The 18376-nt window shown below is 42.9% G+C and overlaps 1 protein-coding gene across 1 annotated transcript in view; it reads right to left on the bottom strand.

Moving 5' to 3' along the window:
- Window positions 1-7859: 7859 nt before the first annotated feature.
- Window positions 7860-18376, bottom strand: part of GCN1 (GCN1 activator of EIF2AK4) — a 97231-nt gene continuing 86714 nt past the window's right edge. Inside the window, exons 54-57 of the mRNA XM_073629318.1 lie at window positions 17499-17647; window positions 17235-17342; window positions 11253-11471; window positions 7860-8471 (exon numbers count right to left, since the gene is read on the bottom strand). Of these exons, the coding sequence (XP_073485419.1) occupies window positions 8346-8471; window positions 11253-11471; window positions 17235-17342; window positions 17499-17647 (602 nt within the window). The 3' untranslated portion in view covers window positions 7860-8345. The remainder of the gene's footprint in view (window positions 8472-11252; window positions 11472-17234; window positions 17343-17498; window positions 17648-18376) is intronic.

Here is an 18376-nt window from a genome sequence, read left to right as displayed (position 1 = left end):
TCTACGCATATGAACGGAAACAGGATGCTTCTAGAAAACCTTCACATCTGAAATATACCAGTGTGGGCATCTGCTGACCACATTTTATCAGTGAGGCATCAACCTCAGCAGCAGTTGCATCTATTTTAAAGGAATTTGACCAGTCAGACATGTATGGACAAAGTAGCATCACAGCCAAAATTAGATGAAAACCAGGACCTGCCAGCAAGGTCAGAGCTCTAAGAAAAGGCTTCAGGCTTATCAGTTGGGGCCTTAAAAACATGCACAACCTCTACCGGAGCAATACACCCCTGTTAAGGAAGGCCACTGCCAGATCTACAGTGGCAATAAACCACTTCTGTACAAAATCCTCAGTAATTAGAAACAAGGCTAGTAAACGTTTGGGGACACACACACACACACACACACAGCTTGTCAGGGTGTTCTTCGTGGTGAAATAGTTGGAAAAGCAGGTGCAAAAGACCTTATACATTTTTAATGCCCCAACACTAGAAATAGCACTGATGGAAGCAACAGGCTGCCCCTCTAGTTGCAGAGCGGTGCACACAGCATCAATAAAGCTGAAACGGTCTCCTTTAATTTGAGAGTAAGCTCAGTCAAGGACTGGAGCAACTTGAAAGTTTGGAAGCCGTTAAGGCCGCAGGCAAATCAGATAGAAAATCTGCAAGATAGGGCGTGGTAGCGCTTCTGTGGCCTCTACAATCAGGGTTAGCAAATACCTGCGACTGTGTGGTGGTAAAGCGGCTCAGAGTAAGAGCCTAGGCCCTAGGTACTCGTGCTACCTGGACAGCTTGTAGCAGATGAGGGTTAGATGACTGGAGGTAACCAAAGTCACTGTACGTGGGCAAAGGCAACATATTAAAGCTCCTTGCGTCTCTGGGCAAACAAGAGCAGCAACGTGAAGATGTTTCCCTGGGGCTGTATGGAGAGAGAGGGAGCAACATTGCTCCAAGCAGGTGACATCTCTCAGTTCAACAGCATTACGCCTTCTAAGGAACTGGGGATTGAAGACAGCGAGCAAGCCAAATATTTGGGATAGCTTCCCTGGGCTTGGCCTGACAGATCTAGTCAGTGAGTCATCAGACATAGGACAAGTGCAAAGGCAATGGCAACAGCTCTGGACCTAGTAAGCGCTCCACAGGTAACTTTAAATTAGAATGAGGTCTGGAAAGCAGTGCCAAATTTAAATTCTACACTATCCCCTACATCCAGCCCAGGAGGGCAGTACCCCAAAAGCCAGGCTGAAAATGATAGTGCCACATAGCTGCAATTGAATAACCAAAGCTCCAACAGTGATCTACAGAGGAGTATTCATTGCAGAAAAATCAAGGAAAAAAAAGTGCTAGCAAAAAATAAGTTAGCTTTAACAGAGCAGAGCTGTAGAAAGGACATCCATCCTTCCAGGACATTAGCAAAAAACTGAATCATAGTGGTAGTGGGAAGGGTTATCCTGGGCTGGCCTGCAGTTTTTTTTTTTGTTTGCCAGTATATAATCATCCTGTAAGCTTATAACCTGAAGGTTAAAGACTTCCTGTGTCATTCAAAAAAATAAAACGAAGTGGCATGTTAGGACCCTGACCCAGGCAAAGCAGAGCAGTGTCCATATACAGGTGCAGCTCATAAAATTAGAATATCATCCAAAAGTTAATTTTAGAATTTAAATTAAAAAAAAGTGAAACTCATTATTATATATAGAGTGATATATTTTAAGTATTTCTTTCTTTTAAATTTGAGGAATATGGCTTACGGCCAGTTAAAAACTCAAAATTCAGTATCTCAGAAAATTAGATTATTACATAAGACCAATAAAAAAAAAAGATTTTTAATACAGAAATGTTGGCTTACTGAAAAGTATGTCCATGGACAGTCAGTGATGACTCGGGAGCCATGTCATCTGCTTGTGTCGGTTCACAGTGTTTTATCAAGTCCAAAGTCAGCATAGCTCTCTACCAGGAAATTACAGAGCACTTCATGCTTCCCTCTGCTGACCAGCTTTGGAGATGCCGATTTCATTTCCCAACAGGACTTGGCACCTGCCCAAACTGCCAAAAGTACCAATACCTGGTTTAATGATCATGGTATCAGCAAACTCGCCTGACCTAAACCCCATAGAGAACCTGTGGGGTATTGTCAAGAGGAAGATGAGAGACACCAGACCCCCCAACAATGCAGACGAGCTGAAGGGCATTATCAAAGCAACCTAGGCTTCCATAACACTTCAGCAGTGGCTAAGGCTGATAGCCTCCATGCCACGCCACACTGATGCAGCAATTCATGCAAACGGGGCCCCCAACCAAGTATTGAGTGCATACTATACTGTACATCAGTGGTTCTCAGCCTGGGGATCGGGACCCCCTCGGGGGTCGAATGATGATTTACCAGGGGGTCACTGAATCTTGGGCTGTTCCTGAAGCCCGCACCACTCTCCCAGCCTTTTTGCGGCCGTCCAGCAGGGCTGTTCCTGGAGCCAGCGGCCGCCCACTCAACCTCTTCACAGCCGCCCATTCAGTTCACGGCATGGCTAGAGGTCAGCTGACTGGTGAGGAATGTGAAGTGGGAGGGGCTGGAGGAGACCCTATCTCCTGATTTCGGCATATTTGTCACTGCTTCGAGACACCAGTCGGAGACACAGTGAGTAACACTACCTGTGATTATAGTTGCCATTAAAAGTTCCCACTACAGTTCTCAGATCAGCAGATGACCCTGATCAAGAGCACCTAAGTTGGCTGATCAGAACTCCCCCAGCACTGCCACTCGTCCCATTCCCCCCACCAAGGAGTAAGAGAATGAATAAAAATAGAGAATACATGGGAGGGAGAAGAAAGGGGGGGGCAAAGAATAAGGGAGAGAAAGGATAAGAGAAAGAACAAGAAAGTTGGCTAGAGAGAAGGATGAGGGAAAAAAACTAGAAATTAGGATAGAGAGCGATAAAAGGGAAAGAAAGGAGAACAAAGAGTGGTACATCCTAAAATGTACCATAAGGGGTTTTAATACTGTATGAGTGGAAGGGACTTGGGTGCTGACAACCCACGTAAAGGAAAATAATTTTACTGTTGGGGTCCCCACAACTTGGGAAATTTTATCAAGGGGTCACGGCACTAGAGAACCATTTCCTGTACATGGACATACTTTTCAGTAAGCCAACATTTCCAGGGATGCACCGAAACATATCGGCCGAAAATGGCCTTTTCGGCAATTTTGAAAGAGAATTCTTGCCGATAATGGGGCCGAAATGCCGCCCATTGCCGGGCCATCTTCCTGGCTCGCCCCGGTCCTCTCTCCTCCTCCTCCCAGAGCGGCGATCTCCGTGTGTCCTGGAGCTGTGAACTGAATTGCCCGGGCAGCTGCAGTAACAATGTCCCGCCTCCTGTGACAGACGGCACACTTGAATCAGCGTGACGTGATTACAGGAGGCGGGACATTGTTACTGCAGCCGCCCGGGCAATTCAATTCACAGCTCCAGGACACACAGAGTTTGCCGCTCTGATCCGGGCACGGGTGAGGCTGCATTCAGACACTGGCAAGCTGCATGAGGGGAACAGGCAGGCTGCATGAGGGGAACAGTGTGTGCCCAGAGCAAGCATTACTTCAGATGTTTGTCCGCAGCTAATCCACAAGATTTATGTGCCCACAGTGCTGCTGCCTCCGGAAGAGTCATTTGTTCGCCTCTGAACACGGCAAACTATCCACCTCTGGCCGCTTGTGTGACTGTAGCCATGCTATATAAAACCAGGTCACAGGCCAAAAGCTGTACTCCCTTTACTGACCATATTAAAAAAAAATAAATAATAATAATCTTGATTTTGACCCAGCTAGGCTTTTATCGCCATGTGATAGAATGGGGAAGGGTTAAGTTGTTATTGCTAGTAGAGGTAAAGATATGATCATTTCCAATAGAAGTCTGTTGGAAGGCAACCGGTAGCTTGCTTGGGGCCAGTTCACACCAGAGGCAGTTCCGTGCGCTTTTTTTTCCGCACAAAATGCATTGACACTATTTTCCATGTATTCCAATGGCTCTAGTTCACACCATGCAGTCCGTTTACGCACCGGAAACTGACTGCATGGTGTGAACTAGAGCCATTGGAATACATGGAAAACACTGTGCACGCATTTTTTTATTGGGCAGGCTGCATCTGAGGGGAACTGGTGAGGCTGCATTGATCTTCTGTACTATGTCTGCAGTCTCTGACCATCTCCTGTAGCACGTCTGCAGTCTCTGACCATCTCCTGTAGCACGTCTGCAGTCTCTGACCATCTCCTGTAGCACGTCTGCAGTCTCTGACCATCTCCTGTAGCACGTCTGCAGTCTCTGACCATCTCCTGTACCATGTCCCCAGTCTCTGACCATCTCCTGTACCATGTCCCCAGTCTCTGACCATCTCCTGTATAAAAATATTTTTTAAAAACAATCATTTTCGGTATCGGTTTTTGGCCTAGTGTGTTTTTCGGTATCGGTTTCAGCACCAAAAAACCCATTCGGTACATCCCTAAACATTTCTGTATTAAAAATCCTTTTTTATTGGTCTTATGTAATATTCAAATTTTCTGAGATAATGAATTTTGGGTTTTCACTAGCTGTAAGCCATAATCAAAATGAATTAAGAAAAGCTTGAAATATATCTCTGTATGTAATGCATGTTTCACTTTTTGAATTTACTTACTGAATAAGTTAACTTTTTGATGATATTCTAATTTTATGAGATGCACCTCATGCTCTCTCCTGCAGATGTAGACAAAGCCTCACCGTGCACCACCACCCCATCCACTCACGTTACATCCTGCGAGTTATCCATGTCACGCTTCCAGCCAAAAAGGACCCAAAAATGGGGAAAAGCGAGTGATTAGATTAAAGCCAACAAGGATGAGCCATATTGGATGGAACTGGAAGTGACGTAAGCCACCATTCAGGAGCTAAAGTTGAAAAAGAGAAAAAGAAAAGAACTGAAAAAGGTCTCTCAAATCTGTTTAGAGAAGGCTGCCAAAACTTTAAGTGTATGGAAAGCCACATTTTTTTTTTTCAGTTTTAGAAAGATGGTTAGAACTTGTGTCAGGTTTTTAGTCCTGTTTTTTTTTTTGGTACAGAAAGTGAAGATAAAATCTCCTGAATGAGACACGGACAGCAAAAAAAAGGAAGTCTGACTGTATAAAAAAAAAAAAAAAAAAAAAAAAAAAAAAAGAAGTTTTGCCTTTACATATACTTTAGTGACCAGATAAGCATATTGGTCTGAGGCCCAACTTAGAGTAACTTTGAAAGTCTAAAACCAGAAGACAAAATGCAGTTTGGACAGCCTACCCTCCATGCAAAGAGTACTCTTTTTGGAGTCTTGCTTTTGCTGCAATTGTACATGGTCACTTTAGGGGTTAGGTGTAAGAGAAAGAGAAGTGTGGAAATAACAAACACACTCACCAAGATGGCTGCACCGATTCGATGCTTCAGCTGTCCCCTGCTGTCTCTACACCAAGACCAGAACGATTAAAGACCGCTTATCCCACAGTTCTCCAGTCTGCTCTGAGCACAGAGTAGTGACTGTCAGTCACAAGCTCTGTCCCTCCAGTGCTCACTGGAGTGCTGGGCTGGGGAGATGGCAGGAGCCGCTGGCTTAGCCTCTCAGCGGTACGTATCATTGTTGTTGGGTTCCCTGCTGAGCCCAGAGCGGCTGTGTGACATCAGCTGACAGAGGACTTTAGCCCGCTGTTGGCTGAATATGGGTCACAGTAGTGCAGAACTAAGTGCACTCCTGTGACCCACAGAAGTAGTATGGCAAAAAGAGTTTTCCTTCTTTAAGGAACATCATTGGTCTTCTGGTTAGTGCCTCTTTGGAGGCCACCTCAGTAACCCAGGCAAGCAAACCAATAAAAGCAAGCATTTTCTTCTCTCTAAAAATTGCTCCAAAAGTCTCACATGTATCCAAGTCTCACATCTATCCATTTTACTTCATGCAATAGTCCTTCCCACCAACAGGAGGACAATAAAAATTGAAAATGCAAAAATGTTAGTGTCTTGTACTAGTTACTTTAAAGTATAACTAAAGCACAAACCTTTTTTTTAGTTTTGGATAGAGTGGAGAGGGATTCAAACCTGTCAGGTTTTTTTTGCTGTCTGTGCCCCCCCGTTAAGAAGACTCATCCTATTTGTCCTGTTTACCATTATCAGTGAAAGTAAAAGAAAATTTTGGGTTACCCCCTAAAAAGTAAGAGAGGGGGAAATCTTCCAATGGGGATACTAGTTCTGTGACCTGGGGGTCCTCAAGGAATTCCTCTCACTTTGGCTATGTGACAGGAAGTGAAGGAAAATCTCAGCAATGGAACACAGATTGTGAAAAGAAATCTGGCAGGGGTTATAACCCTCCCTTACACTATTCAAAATTAAAAAAAATAAAAAAGTTTTGTCTATAGTTCTACTTTAATGTAAACTAAACCCATCTATAATAAACTCACAATATGTACTTACTAGCAATACACTACATTTTCCCTTTAATACAAATTTTTGCTTGGGACACACATTCTTGTTTTTTTATTTTAAGTGTGAACTCTAGGCAAACCACTAAATATGCAGTTGAAATTCCTATATGGAAGCTTTCTTATCTGTCAACTGTATTTCTATTCATCCAGTCCTGAGATGTACATATCCCCGCCAGACCTTAGAGCCAGCCCAATGACCTCACTTTTTTTCTGCTGCAATTAACCCAACACAGCTCACACATCTTCCTGCCTCCATCCTGTGACTGCAAAGTGAAGGAGTTGCCTGAAGTTCAGCTTTAAAGCAGCCAATTACTTGACAACTGTTGTCAAGATTGGTGTTACAAGGTGTGCAGCACCATAAACATTGGTAGTAAAAACAAACATCTAGACTTTCTGTGTTTCACCAGTCATCCAAAAGCCTTCTGTAGACAGCAACAGACTACAGAGATATATTTCCTAAGAGGCCATTTACATCCATCTGAAACATCTTCCTCCAAACAGGTGCTTATCAGCAACTTACAATTCCACCCCAATATCTTTACCTTTGAGTTTTACACTTTAAACCAGGGTTTTTCAACCAGGGTCCCTCCAGGAGGTTGCTAAGGGTTCCCTGGGCAATGAGCAATTTCTGCCTCTCAGATAAGCTCCCGCTATCCCATCATATCCCAATGACCACAAGTGTAAGGAGCATTCTTCCCACTGTCCATGACACGAATATATCATGAGTTGTAGATGTATTGTTTTTTAGTAGGGGTTCCCTGAGACCGGAAAGTTATTTCAAGGGTCCCTCTGTGTTGAAAATTTTAAGAAAAAGGCTGCTTTAAATTGTACTCCTGCTAAAAAGACTACCACATATGTATAACATTACTTCAAAGGGTTTTAAACCCCACATAATTGAGATGGACAGAAGTTGGATGAGGTATAATTATGTTCCATTCTGATTTAATGCCACTAGATATCGTATGATCTAGGTCAGTGGTCTCCAAACTGCGGTCCCTGGGCTGGATGCACCCTTGGCTTACCACCCTTGGGGCACGGTTATTCCCCCTGACATCAATGATGAATCACCATTCCTCCCACTGACACAAACGATGGCGGGTTAAATTCTTCCATTGACATATGACATGGCACCATTCTTCCTGCTACTGACCACAGGCCTTATGTAAATTTTTATTTTTTTACCCCATAGGCCTGAGACAGTGCCTACGGCCAATGATACTGGGGCATTTTCTTCTGACTCTTACTACTGGCCACAGTCTGTCCCCCCTAAAGTCTGAAGGACATTAAACGAACCCTTTCTTTATAAAGTTTGGAGACTGCTGATCTAGGTGACAGAAAACATTAAGAAACATGACCAGCAGTTCCATTTGATCCAAGACCAATGGTAAGTGTGACAATTTAATTTCAACAAATGATTTTAATTCATACTTGTTGTACACTTATTTTTTTTAGCAACTCTTGGAAAGGCTGCATGGATGAAGAAACTTACGTTATCATTAAACATTTAGAAAGCCAAAAGGTTTTAATTGTCTCCATGCACTACACAATAAGTGCATATTCAGAAACAAAACATTTCAGGGAAACCTGTCTTAAAAAGAAATATGTAGGCATTGCTGGTCTTCTGAAAATGCCAGCTGCTTGGCTGTCATGCTGACCCAATGGCTTCATTACTGAGCTGGAATAAGTAAAAAGAGATAAGTCAGAGTTTTCTTTGAGTTGCTTAATTTGCTGCATGCTTATTCCAGATCTGTGACTCTAAAGTAAGCCAAACACAGCCAGGCAACTAGCAGACCTCAGATAGCAGCCCTTGAATTTTAATTCTGACAGACATACTTAATAGATATTGAGAGGTGAAATGTTGATACAACAGTTAAGATTCCCTATCACGTCAAAATAGTTTCATCAATCTGTTCATTGGAGTCAGGCTGAGCTGCAAGCTTCTTCAGGGACCTGCGGTGACATTCGTTTAGCATCTCTAGGCTGGCTGTGTCCAGTATCTTAGTCATATCCTGGTAAAAATTAGAAAAAAATATAATTGACGATGGTGAATATTTTAAGGAATGCACCATTATAACAGAAGGGAACAAATGACAATATAGCAATAATATTACATTGCTCAACAAATGAGTTCCTGAAATACATAAATTACCACTGCTCTAGCTCTACATGTCCAGTAACAGAAATTACTGGAATTTAAGCTTTGTTTGACTGGATATACTGACATAACAACAACCAAGTACACAAATAATGATCGCAAAATTTGCTGGCTTATGTAAAATTGCAACAAGGATTTTAAATACTTAATTGAGCCCAGCACAATCCAGCAGGAGCCATTGGCTCCCACTGCTGACAATCACAGCCAGTAAGCCAATGAGGAGAGGGGGGCATGGATGAGTCACAGGTCTGTGTGTGAATGGACATGCAGAGCAGAGGCTCATCAGCAAGCCTGCTTGGGTGCCCCGAGAGCAAGTTGCTTGCTCTGGGGCACTCGACAAGAGTGAGGTGCCAGAAGTGCCAGAAGTGCCAGCTGGGGACCAGAGAAGAGAAGGATCACAGCTGCTCTGTGCAAACACACTGTACAGAGTAGGTAAGTATGACATGTTATTTTTTTTTTATTGCCTTTAATATCACTTTAAAGCAAACCTGTACTTGGCCCAATCAGAGCAAAGTAAAAGGTTTAGATTCTATGAATTGTACTAACATAACAAAATCCTCAAAAATCACTGTATACACATTCTATATAATCTTTGCATCAGATCATACCAAAATTGAAAGCTCCCCTCTTCTATTTTGTTGTAGAAGCTCTAAGAAATTCCTTTGGGGAAGCAGGGGACTCATTCAAACACCCAGCACTGCACTGTGAGGGTCAAGGGAGCAAGTCCCTTGCTACACCAAACCCAGAAAATGCCAGTTTTTTTGTATAGCTCCCACAACCAATTTGGGCAGTGGGGTACCAAGTGGAAATAAGTATAAGCAGAGTAAGATGCTTGCTACTCAGCAAATCTTTTTATCGACTAGGGATAAAGTATAGGATCACTCTAAGGGACTTGACATATTCAACACCTGAAAAGCAGGAAGTAGACAACCATTTTAAACATTTGAAACCTTCATTATTTACACACACAGACACTTAGGTCTCTTGCACATGGGATGCCTAAAATTGCCACATTTTTAGGCATTCAATCATTTTTCAATACTGAACTAAATGCAGCCCATTGTTTTAATGAGCATGCGCACACAGGAGTAAACTTGAGCTGAGCATACAGTGCCTTGAAAAAGTATTTAAACCCCTATGAAATTTTCCACATTTTGTCATGTTACAACCCAAAACGTAAATGTATTTTTTTTGCATTTTATGTGATAGACCAACACAAAGTGGCACATAAATTATGAAGTGGAAGAAAAATGATAAATGGATTTCAAATTTTTTTTACAAATACATTTCTGAAAAGTGTGTCATGCATTTGTATTTAATCCCCTTTACTCTGATACCCATAACTAAAAAATCTAGTGGAACCAGTTGCCTTCAGAAGTCACCTAATTAGTAAATAGAGTCCACCTGTGTGTAATTTAATCTCAGTATAAATACAGCTGTTCTGTGAAGCCCTCAGAGGTTTGTTAGAGAACCTTAGTGAACAAACAGAATCATGAAGGCCAAGGAACACACCAGACAGGTCAGGGATAAAGTTGTGGAGAAGTTTAAAGCAGGGTTAGATTATTAAAAAAAACTTTGAACATCTCACAGAGCACTGTTCAATCCAAAGAGTGGCAAGAAGAAAGCCATTGTTGAAAGAAAGCAATAAGAAGTCAGTTTGCAGTTTGCGAGAAGCCATGTGGGGGACACAGCAAACACTTGGAAGAAGGTGCTCTGGTTAGATGAGACCAAAATTTTACTTTTTGGCCTACAAACAAAATGCTATGGGTGGCAGAAAACTAACACTGCACATCACCATTTTGTGGGGATGCTTTTCTTTAGCAGGGACAGGGAAGCTGGTCAGTGTTGATGGGAAGGTGGATGGAGCCAAATACAGGGCAATCTTCGAAGAAAACCTGTTAGAAGTCTGCCAAAGACTTGAGACTGGGGCGGAGGAACACCTTCCAGCAGGACGACCACCCCTAAACATACAGCCAGAGCTACAATGGAATGGTTTAGATCAAAGCATATTCATGTGTTAGAATGGCCCAGTCAAAGCTCAGACCTAAATCCAAGTGAGAATCTGTGGCAAAACTTGAAAATTGCTGTTCACAGACGCTCTCCATCCAATCTGACAGAGTTTGAGCTATTTTGCCAAGAATGGGCAAAAATGTCACTCTAGACGAGTAAAGCTGGTAGAGACATCCCCAAAAAGACTTGCAGCTGTAATTGCAGCGAAAGGTGATTCTACAAAGTATTGGGGGGCTGAATACAAATGCAGCCACACTTTGAGATTTCTAAAAAAAAAATCATAAATTTTCCTTCCACTTTACAATGATGTGCCACTTTGTGTTGGTCTATCCCATTAAAATACATTTACGTTTTTGGTTGTAACATGTAAAAAATGTGGAAACTTTCAAGGGGTATGAATACTTTTTCAAGGTACTGTATATCAGAAAAAAAATACATGTATACGCCACCATTCCTCGGTTAAAAAAAAAAGCTAGAAGAATTTTTACATGCATGTACCCATACGCACAAATATGTGCAACGCTGTATTATACAGCCCATTCTCGCATTTATTTCTCCCAGGAATATTGGATGTTCATACATCAGTATCGTGTGCAAGTAACCTTACACATTTTAATTTCCTTACCTGAAATAGGTTAGTGTCCAGCCTCAATTTTAAAAGATTCACTATAGCCTGGTCACTGTGTGCACGAACGCTTGTGTTTTTGTCCTTAGTGTTGTCTAGCAGCACCTTGAGTATCGGCTTGCTGATCTGAGGATCTAATGGAGGCATATGATCTTTATTGGACCACCAGATCATCTTTTCAGAAATAAGTTTAATATCACTGGAAGGGTTCTGAAGACACTGTGGGAAAACACAAAATATTGATGTTAATATGCAGTAAGGAGAACATTTTAGTAAATGAAGACAAATGTTTTCCAAGTACACAAGATTACAGAGCAAATGAATTGCATGGTGCTAATCCATAGTTAAAACTGAATTCCTGGTATGGGTTACACTGGGCCAGGTTAGACCAAAAAAGTATTCATATGCCATACCTGCGAGATCCTTGTGGAAGCTGGAAATCACTATAGTAGTCACCACTACTACAGTGATGGCTGCTGTCTTCCGTCTTCACAGAGCACCTTGCCTTTTTCTCAATGAAGTTAGGGCATTCTCTGACCGGACGAGGTGGAGAGGCGAGTGGTTACATAATGATCTCCACCTTGTGGAGAACACTTTGCATTCATTAAGAACACAGTCTGAGGCAGAGAACAGAGCCACACTTTAACAGCACAAAGGAAGGAAGGTGACGTAGCAAAGGAAGAATCATCTTGGGGACCGCTGGCAGTTGGACATCACAAAAGGGAAGATAACGACACCGCTGCTCTGTATTGCATATACTTCTCAAGTGCATTTCATCCAGTAAAAACCTGAAGTGATAGCTACAAGGAGGTACAGCAGCATCCTAGTAATGATACAGAGATCGTGGGAACCAAGGGATTGCTGTGTTTTTAACCGCCTCCAGACCGCCAACCGTACATATACTGCGGGGCGGCGGACTGCGTGAAACAACGTACCTGTACGTTGTTTCCTCTTGCTGGGTCTGGGGTGCACACTGCCGGAGACCCGCTCCTGCGGCCGCCAGCCACCCACGATCGTTTCTATGGGAGGCAGGATGGCAATCTGTCTATGTAAACAAGGAAGACTGTTCTGCTACAGAGAAAGAGATCTGCTATTTCTGCTAATCAGGAACAAAGATGCCTCTCTTCCTCCAGTCAGTCCACACCCCCCCTTCCCCCAGATAGAAAGCATTCACTAGGACAGTGATGGAGAGCCTTGGCACCCCAGATGTTTTGGAACTACATTTCCCATGATTCTCAACTACACTGAAGAGTGCATGAGCATCATGGGAAATGTAGTTCCAAAACATCTGGGGTGCCAAGGTTCACCATCACTGCCCTAGGAGCACACTTAACCCTTTGATTGCCCCTGATGTTAACCCCTTCCCTGCCAGTGTCCTTTATACAGTAACAGTGGATTTTTTTTAGCAATGATCACTGTATTGGTGTCACTGTACTGGTCCCCAAAAAGTGTCACTTAATGTCCAATTTGTCCGCTGCAATGTCACAGTCCCGCTAAAAGTCGCTTATCGCCGCCATTACTAGTAAAAATAAAAATGCCATAAAAATATCCCACGGTTTGTAGACGCAATAACTTTTGCGCAAACCAGTCGATATACGCCAATTGGGATTTATTTTAAACCAAAAATATGTAGCAGAATGCATATTGGCCTAAATTGATGAAGAAATGTGATTTTTTACATATTTTTATTGGATGTTTTATAGCAGAGGTGATCAAATACCACCAAAAGAAAGCTCTATTTGTGTAAAAAAAAAAAAAAAGGACATCAATTTTGTTTGGGTACAGCGTCGCACAACTGAGCAATTGTCAGTTCAAATAACGCAGTGCCATACGGCAAAAAATGGCCTAGTCATTAAGGGGGTAAAACCTTCCCAGGCTAAAGTGGTAAACAATGTTACCCTGTGCTGTTTGACCATTTTGTAACACATGGTCAATCAAATCTGGTGAGTTCTACCCATGATGTGCATAATGAAGGATGTGAAGCACAGGCACTTTATCACAATAAAGATTTTCTATCACAATTCTTACCTTGTGGAGGTGGTTGTTTAAACACTACATGGTTTATGGACTTGATAATGGAGTACGTACAGCTGGATTGATTCTGCACAGTTTATTTTTTTTATTGCATTTCTTGTTGGATGGATCATTGATGTATTGAATTGATGCACCTTTATTGATTTGCACAACATTTTTGTCATGATTTAAAACATTTTTTTATACCACTATCTGTTCGGCATTTTTTTGATTTGTATGGAACGGTAAAACGGCCCATATTGGCAGGTGGAGTAGGATTCCCAGATCTGACACCCTATCAGCTGTGACAGCAATCAGAAAAAACAATAAGCGAGTAAGGTCGGCAAAGGATAAATTCTTAATAAGTTCAAAAAGGGAGGAGCATGCTTCACTGAATGTACCAAATTCAAGTCTCACAGAGACACCAGAAACTGTGTGGTGGGGAAAATATGAGCCACCACTTGCATGAAGGCCTTGACGACCAGAGAGTGCAATTTGGCCCATGATAGTACTCAACGCAAACTTCTGATCCAGCCCTGATTGAAGTAAAGTCAGGATACATCCTATGGGGAACTAGCGAGGACTGCCTTTCAATGTTCACAAGAGGCAAAATAAGCCTTCCAGATGTGGTGGTAGACTTTTTGTGAAGTCAATTTTCTGGCACATTGTAGGAATGATTCAACAGCAAGCCCATCAAAGCCAGTGACCAAGAAGGTTGAGAGTCTGCCTGACAATTTTCTATACCCGGCATGTGTATGGCTGACAGTGCTTGAACATGAATTCTCTGCACTGAGCAAAGAATTAGATCCACTTCCCTCTGAGTTGTTAGACTTTCATTCCCACCTTGGGGTTTTATATAAGTCACAGCCTTTGTCGGACTGAACCCCTGTCAGCAGTCCCCAAAGGCAGCTTGTCCCACCTCTAAAGGCCAAAAGTTTTGCAGGTTGAGTATCAAACCAAAGGCTTGCAATAGGTAAACTGTTCATTGAATATCATTCAACAGAACATGGAAAGGATATGCACTCTACAGGTAATCATCCAGGTATCCCACCATGTGAGCACCCTGAGAACGAAGGCAAGGACCAGGGCCAAGAGCTTTGAGAACACTCCAGGAGCCGTTGGCAGGGAGCGCTATAAATTGGAAATGTTTCTTGCCCAGGGAAAATGGCTGATGCAGAAAAAAAATGGGGACATACAACAAAGCATCTTTGATGTCCAGTGAGGCCATGAAGTTCCCTTGAAGTGAGGCAATGGCACACCTGCCGAAGTCGATGCAGAATTTTCATATTCTCAAGTACTTGTTAAGGACCTTGAGGTTCAAAATTGGACAGGTCTCTGGTTTTGGAACTGTGAGCAGATTGGATTAAAACCCTAAAAACATTTCCCCCACTGGCACAGGTACAATTACCCCCAAGGACAGAAGCTGACGAATGCAACCAAGAGGAGAGTAGGTTTGAAGTCATGAACTGGGGAGGGGGACAGGAAAATTACAGTTCATAGCCTTGAGTGAAAACAGACTGAACCCAAAGGTCTGGAATGTCCCGAACTCTGATAGCTGAGAAGGCCAACGGTTGTCTTCCCACTCAAAAGAATGCTTATTGTGCAGAAAGTTTGGAGCAGTGCTTAGCCGACTTGGATTCGAAGGTTGGCATAAGAACTGCTTTCCTGGTGTACTTGGACTTGGAAAACGAGGCCTGTGAAGGACTCGTATTGTATCCTTGTTAGGGCTGCAACTAATGATTATTTTCATAATCGATTAGTTAGCCTATTATTGTTTCGATTGATTAATAACCTTAAAAAAAAAAAAAAAAAAAAAAAAAGTGTGGTGTATAATTTAGTTAATATGTAAAGTTTTAAAAAAAGGCAATTTATTCTTAACTATTTCTCTGCAGTGGTAAATAAAAATAACCAACTACCGTATATGGTTAGGGAGCAAAATATCTAATCCAAAATGGATCCTAGTTCTCAGGATATGTGACTGTCCATACCCCCAGAGCCTAGTTTACCCACTATAGCAGTAATAACAGGTTGCATGGTCAGATAAAATCAGAGTAAAACAAGATTTGAAAAAGACCACAAGTCTCTTATCCATGGTGTCTTTAAAGAGAAGAGATCCTCTATTGGGGCTGTTAGGGATCTGTTGGGGCAGGAAATAGCCCAATTAACCTCCGGGATCACCTATTTTTTTCAGAAATGAGTCCTCTATAGTGGGGGTCTCCAGCCACCCGGCTGCGGCCTCTCTGCAGCCTGGCTGCATGAGACTGCAGGCAGGCGGGCGGCATTAGAGAGCCAGCGGGAAGGCGGACAAGAGAGCAGAGAGATGACAATCTCTCACTGACAGCCCTGCATCACCGAAATTCCACCCTCACTGTGCAGCCGCAGGCAGCAGAGAGATGACATGTCTCACTGCCCACCCTCACTCTGGGACTCAGCCAATGCACGTGCTGAAAAGCTGGGAAGAGAAGCCACTTTCTCTGCCGTCACTGTTGCCTGCCACCAAATTGCCTTTACATTTAAAAAGTGACAAGCTGCATCTGGTATTTTTTGGTGGCAGGCAACAGTGGGAAGCTTCAGCTGGTAGCAGGATAGTGACAATCCGCATCTGGTGGCAGGCGACGTGGCAAGTGACAATCCGCATCTGGTGGCAGGCGACGTGGTAATCCGCATCTGGTGGCAGGCGACGTGGTAATCCGCATCTGGTGACAGGCGACGTGGCAAGTGACAAGCTGCATCAGGTGGCAGTCAACGTGGCAAGTGACAAGCTGCATCTAAAAAGGCAGGTGATGTAGCAAGTGACAAGCTGCATCTGGTGGCAGGCGACATAGCAAGCTGCAGGTGACGTGACAAGCTGCATCTGCTGCAACCCAGTTGTCTCTAAATCTGGCTGTGTCCTGTACTGTATGAACAAGAAAGGGTTTGTAGACAGCGGCTCTTTACATTTTTTATTTTATTATTCATTTATTTTATTTTTACACTGTTGCTCTTTAATTTTTTTTTGCTGTCACAGTGAATGTAAACATCCTGGTGACAGCAATAGGCATTTGACAGGTACTCCTTATGGAGAGATCTGGGTATCTATATGACCCAAATCCCTCCTCTGCCCTTAAAAGCACCAAGATCGGTGTTTTCTATTTTTTTTAAAAACAGTGACGTTGACATCCGGGTAAACCGGAAGTGATGTCAGGTCATCACTTCTGGGATACCATAGCGGAGAGCTGATCAAAGCTGATCCCAACTTTGTTTGCCTTTCCGGCCGGCCAGCCAGCCAGCAGACGTGTCGGCTGGTAGTTCGAGTCTCCAGGTGAGACAGGAGAGCCTAAGCAAACTACAGAAAGGTAGCGGGAGGGGACGCCCCCTCCCACTACTTGTAAAAGTAATCCAGGGGCTAGTTAGCCGCTAGGATTGCTTTTACAAGACAGCAGACCCAGGCTCTAAAAAAACGGTACAAGGATGATGCCTGCAGCTGCAGGCATCATCCTGGTGTAACCACCGAAAGTTCAGTGACATGAGGGTACGTCGCTGGTCCAGAAGTGGTTCATTGTAAAAAACAGCTGACAGCAAAACGATTATATCTGCCTTCACCTAAATCACTTTCTACATTAAGTGAAACTTCAACTGCATTTTTTTTTTGTTGGAAAGGGTAGTATTCTGTCAGGTTTTAACTGCAATGTATTGCCCTCATTGCTTCTTTTGGAGACAACATAGTCACTTGGCCAGGAAGTGAGAGGAAATACAAGAAGGAAGCAGAAAAAAAGAACTTATTTTAGTAAAGTTGGGGAAACAATTATATTGCAGACTCTATCCCATTTGAAATTTATTTTCACTTCCTGTTCTGGCGACAATGCTGTTATTGGGGACAGGAATGTTTTACAGTGCTCTGGGTATCCTTATATTTTAAAACGATAGTTTTCCCAAACATGCTTTTAATCATATTTGCTTCATGTCACAAAGAGTAGTTCACAGACCTACCTTTACAAACAGGGACACAAGCTTGGGTGGAAAATTTCCATTTTCAGTTTCAATATAATATTTCATGAGGTATCCAATTCCTCGGATGCCACTTACTGCAATAGGAATCTATAAAACATTACATAATCAATTGTTATTCAATCAATATGAACACTACAAATGTTAGGGGTTTCATATAGGCGCATAAGGTGCCATGATAATTTCATTTCCAAATAAAATATAATACAGCCTGAAGGCGACACTTAACGTGTTATTTGTCCTTACCCTATCCGCTGTGGCATTATTTAAGACCATAGACTCAACACTACTTGAGAATTTTGTTGTGCACAACTTGCTGGATGCTACATTAATCGCCACAGCTAGAGCCATGCTTCGTCCGTGCCTAACCATCCAGTCAATTCCAGTAGTATCAGCTGTACATGGGGAAAAAAAAAAACAATCAGTTCTTTTGATTCAAGAATAATGTTATCATAAGTCCCAGGACAGAATGATGGCACACACCCGTTTAAAACTTTATATTATGCACAGACTAATAACGAGAGGCTAAGACTGCCCAAATATTATATTAGGGTTATGGGTGAACTGGATTGCCACGTTTACTGAATCTGTTAGTTTAAGACAGGGGTTAGCAACCTTTTTTCACTTAAGGGCCAGATTCAATGTATGTGAATGCATAGAGGGCCACATTCACCTGCTAATAAAGATAATGATCCTAACATAGTAATAATAACAGTACAGGTTTACCTCACTTTAAGGTGCTTCATTAATACAAAGCCAGTTCACCCTGAGGGAGCATGTGGCTGGGGATTCTGAATTTACTGCTCCCTCCCCCATCCTGGCACCCAAGGGTGGCTGACGCCAGCACTGCCAGCCAGCATGGTCTGGAGATGGGATCCCTGTGCCCCCAAAGCAGAGTCATCTGTCCCCTGCACCCCCCCCCACCACCACCACCACCACTGTAGTGTCCTCTGTACCCACCATAGTGTCCTCTGTCCCCCTCCAACACACACACACACACTGTGTGTAGAACTCTATCTTACACAGGTGTACAGCGAGCAGAGCAGAGATCGGTATCACAGGGCTGGATGGGGAAGGGAACTGCTGGTTACCTTTTCACATTAACAGGCTGGTGATTAGTTGCT

Source organism: Aquarana catesbeiana, linkage group LG01, assembly GCF_042186555.1.
Source record: "Aquarana catesbeiana isolate 2022-GZ linkage group LG01, ASM4218655v1, whole genome shotgun sequence".
NCBI classification, from domain to species: domain Eukaryota; kingdom Metazoa; phylum Chordata; class Amphibia; order Anura; family Ranidae; genus Aquarana; species Aquarana catesbeiana.
The sequence above is the reverse complement of the archived record's forward strand: the minus strand, read 5'-3'. Positions and strand labels throughout refer to the sequence as shown.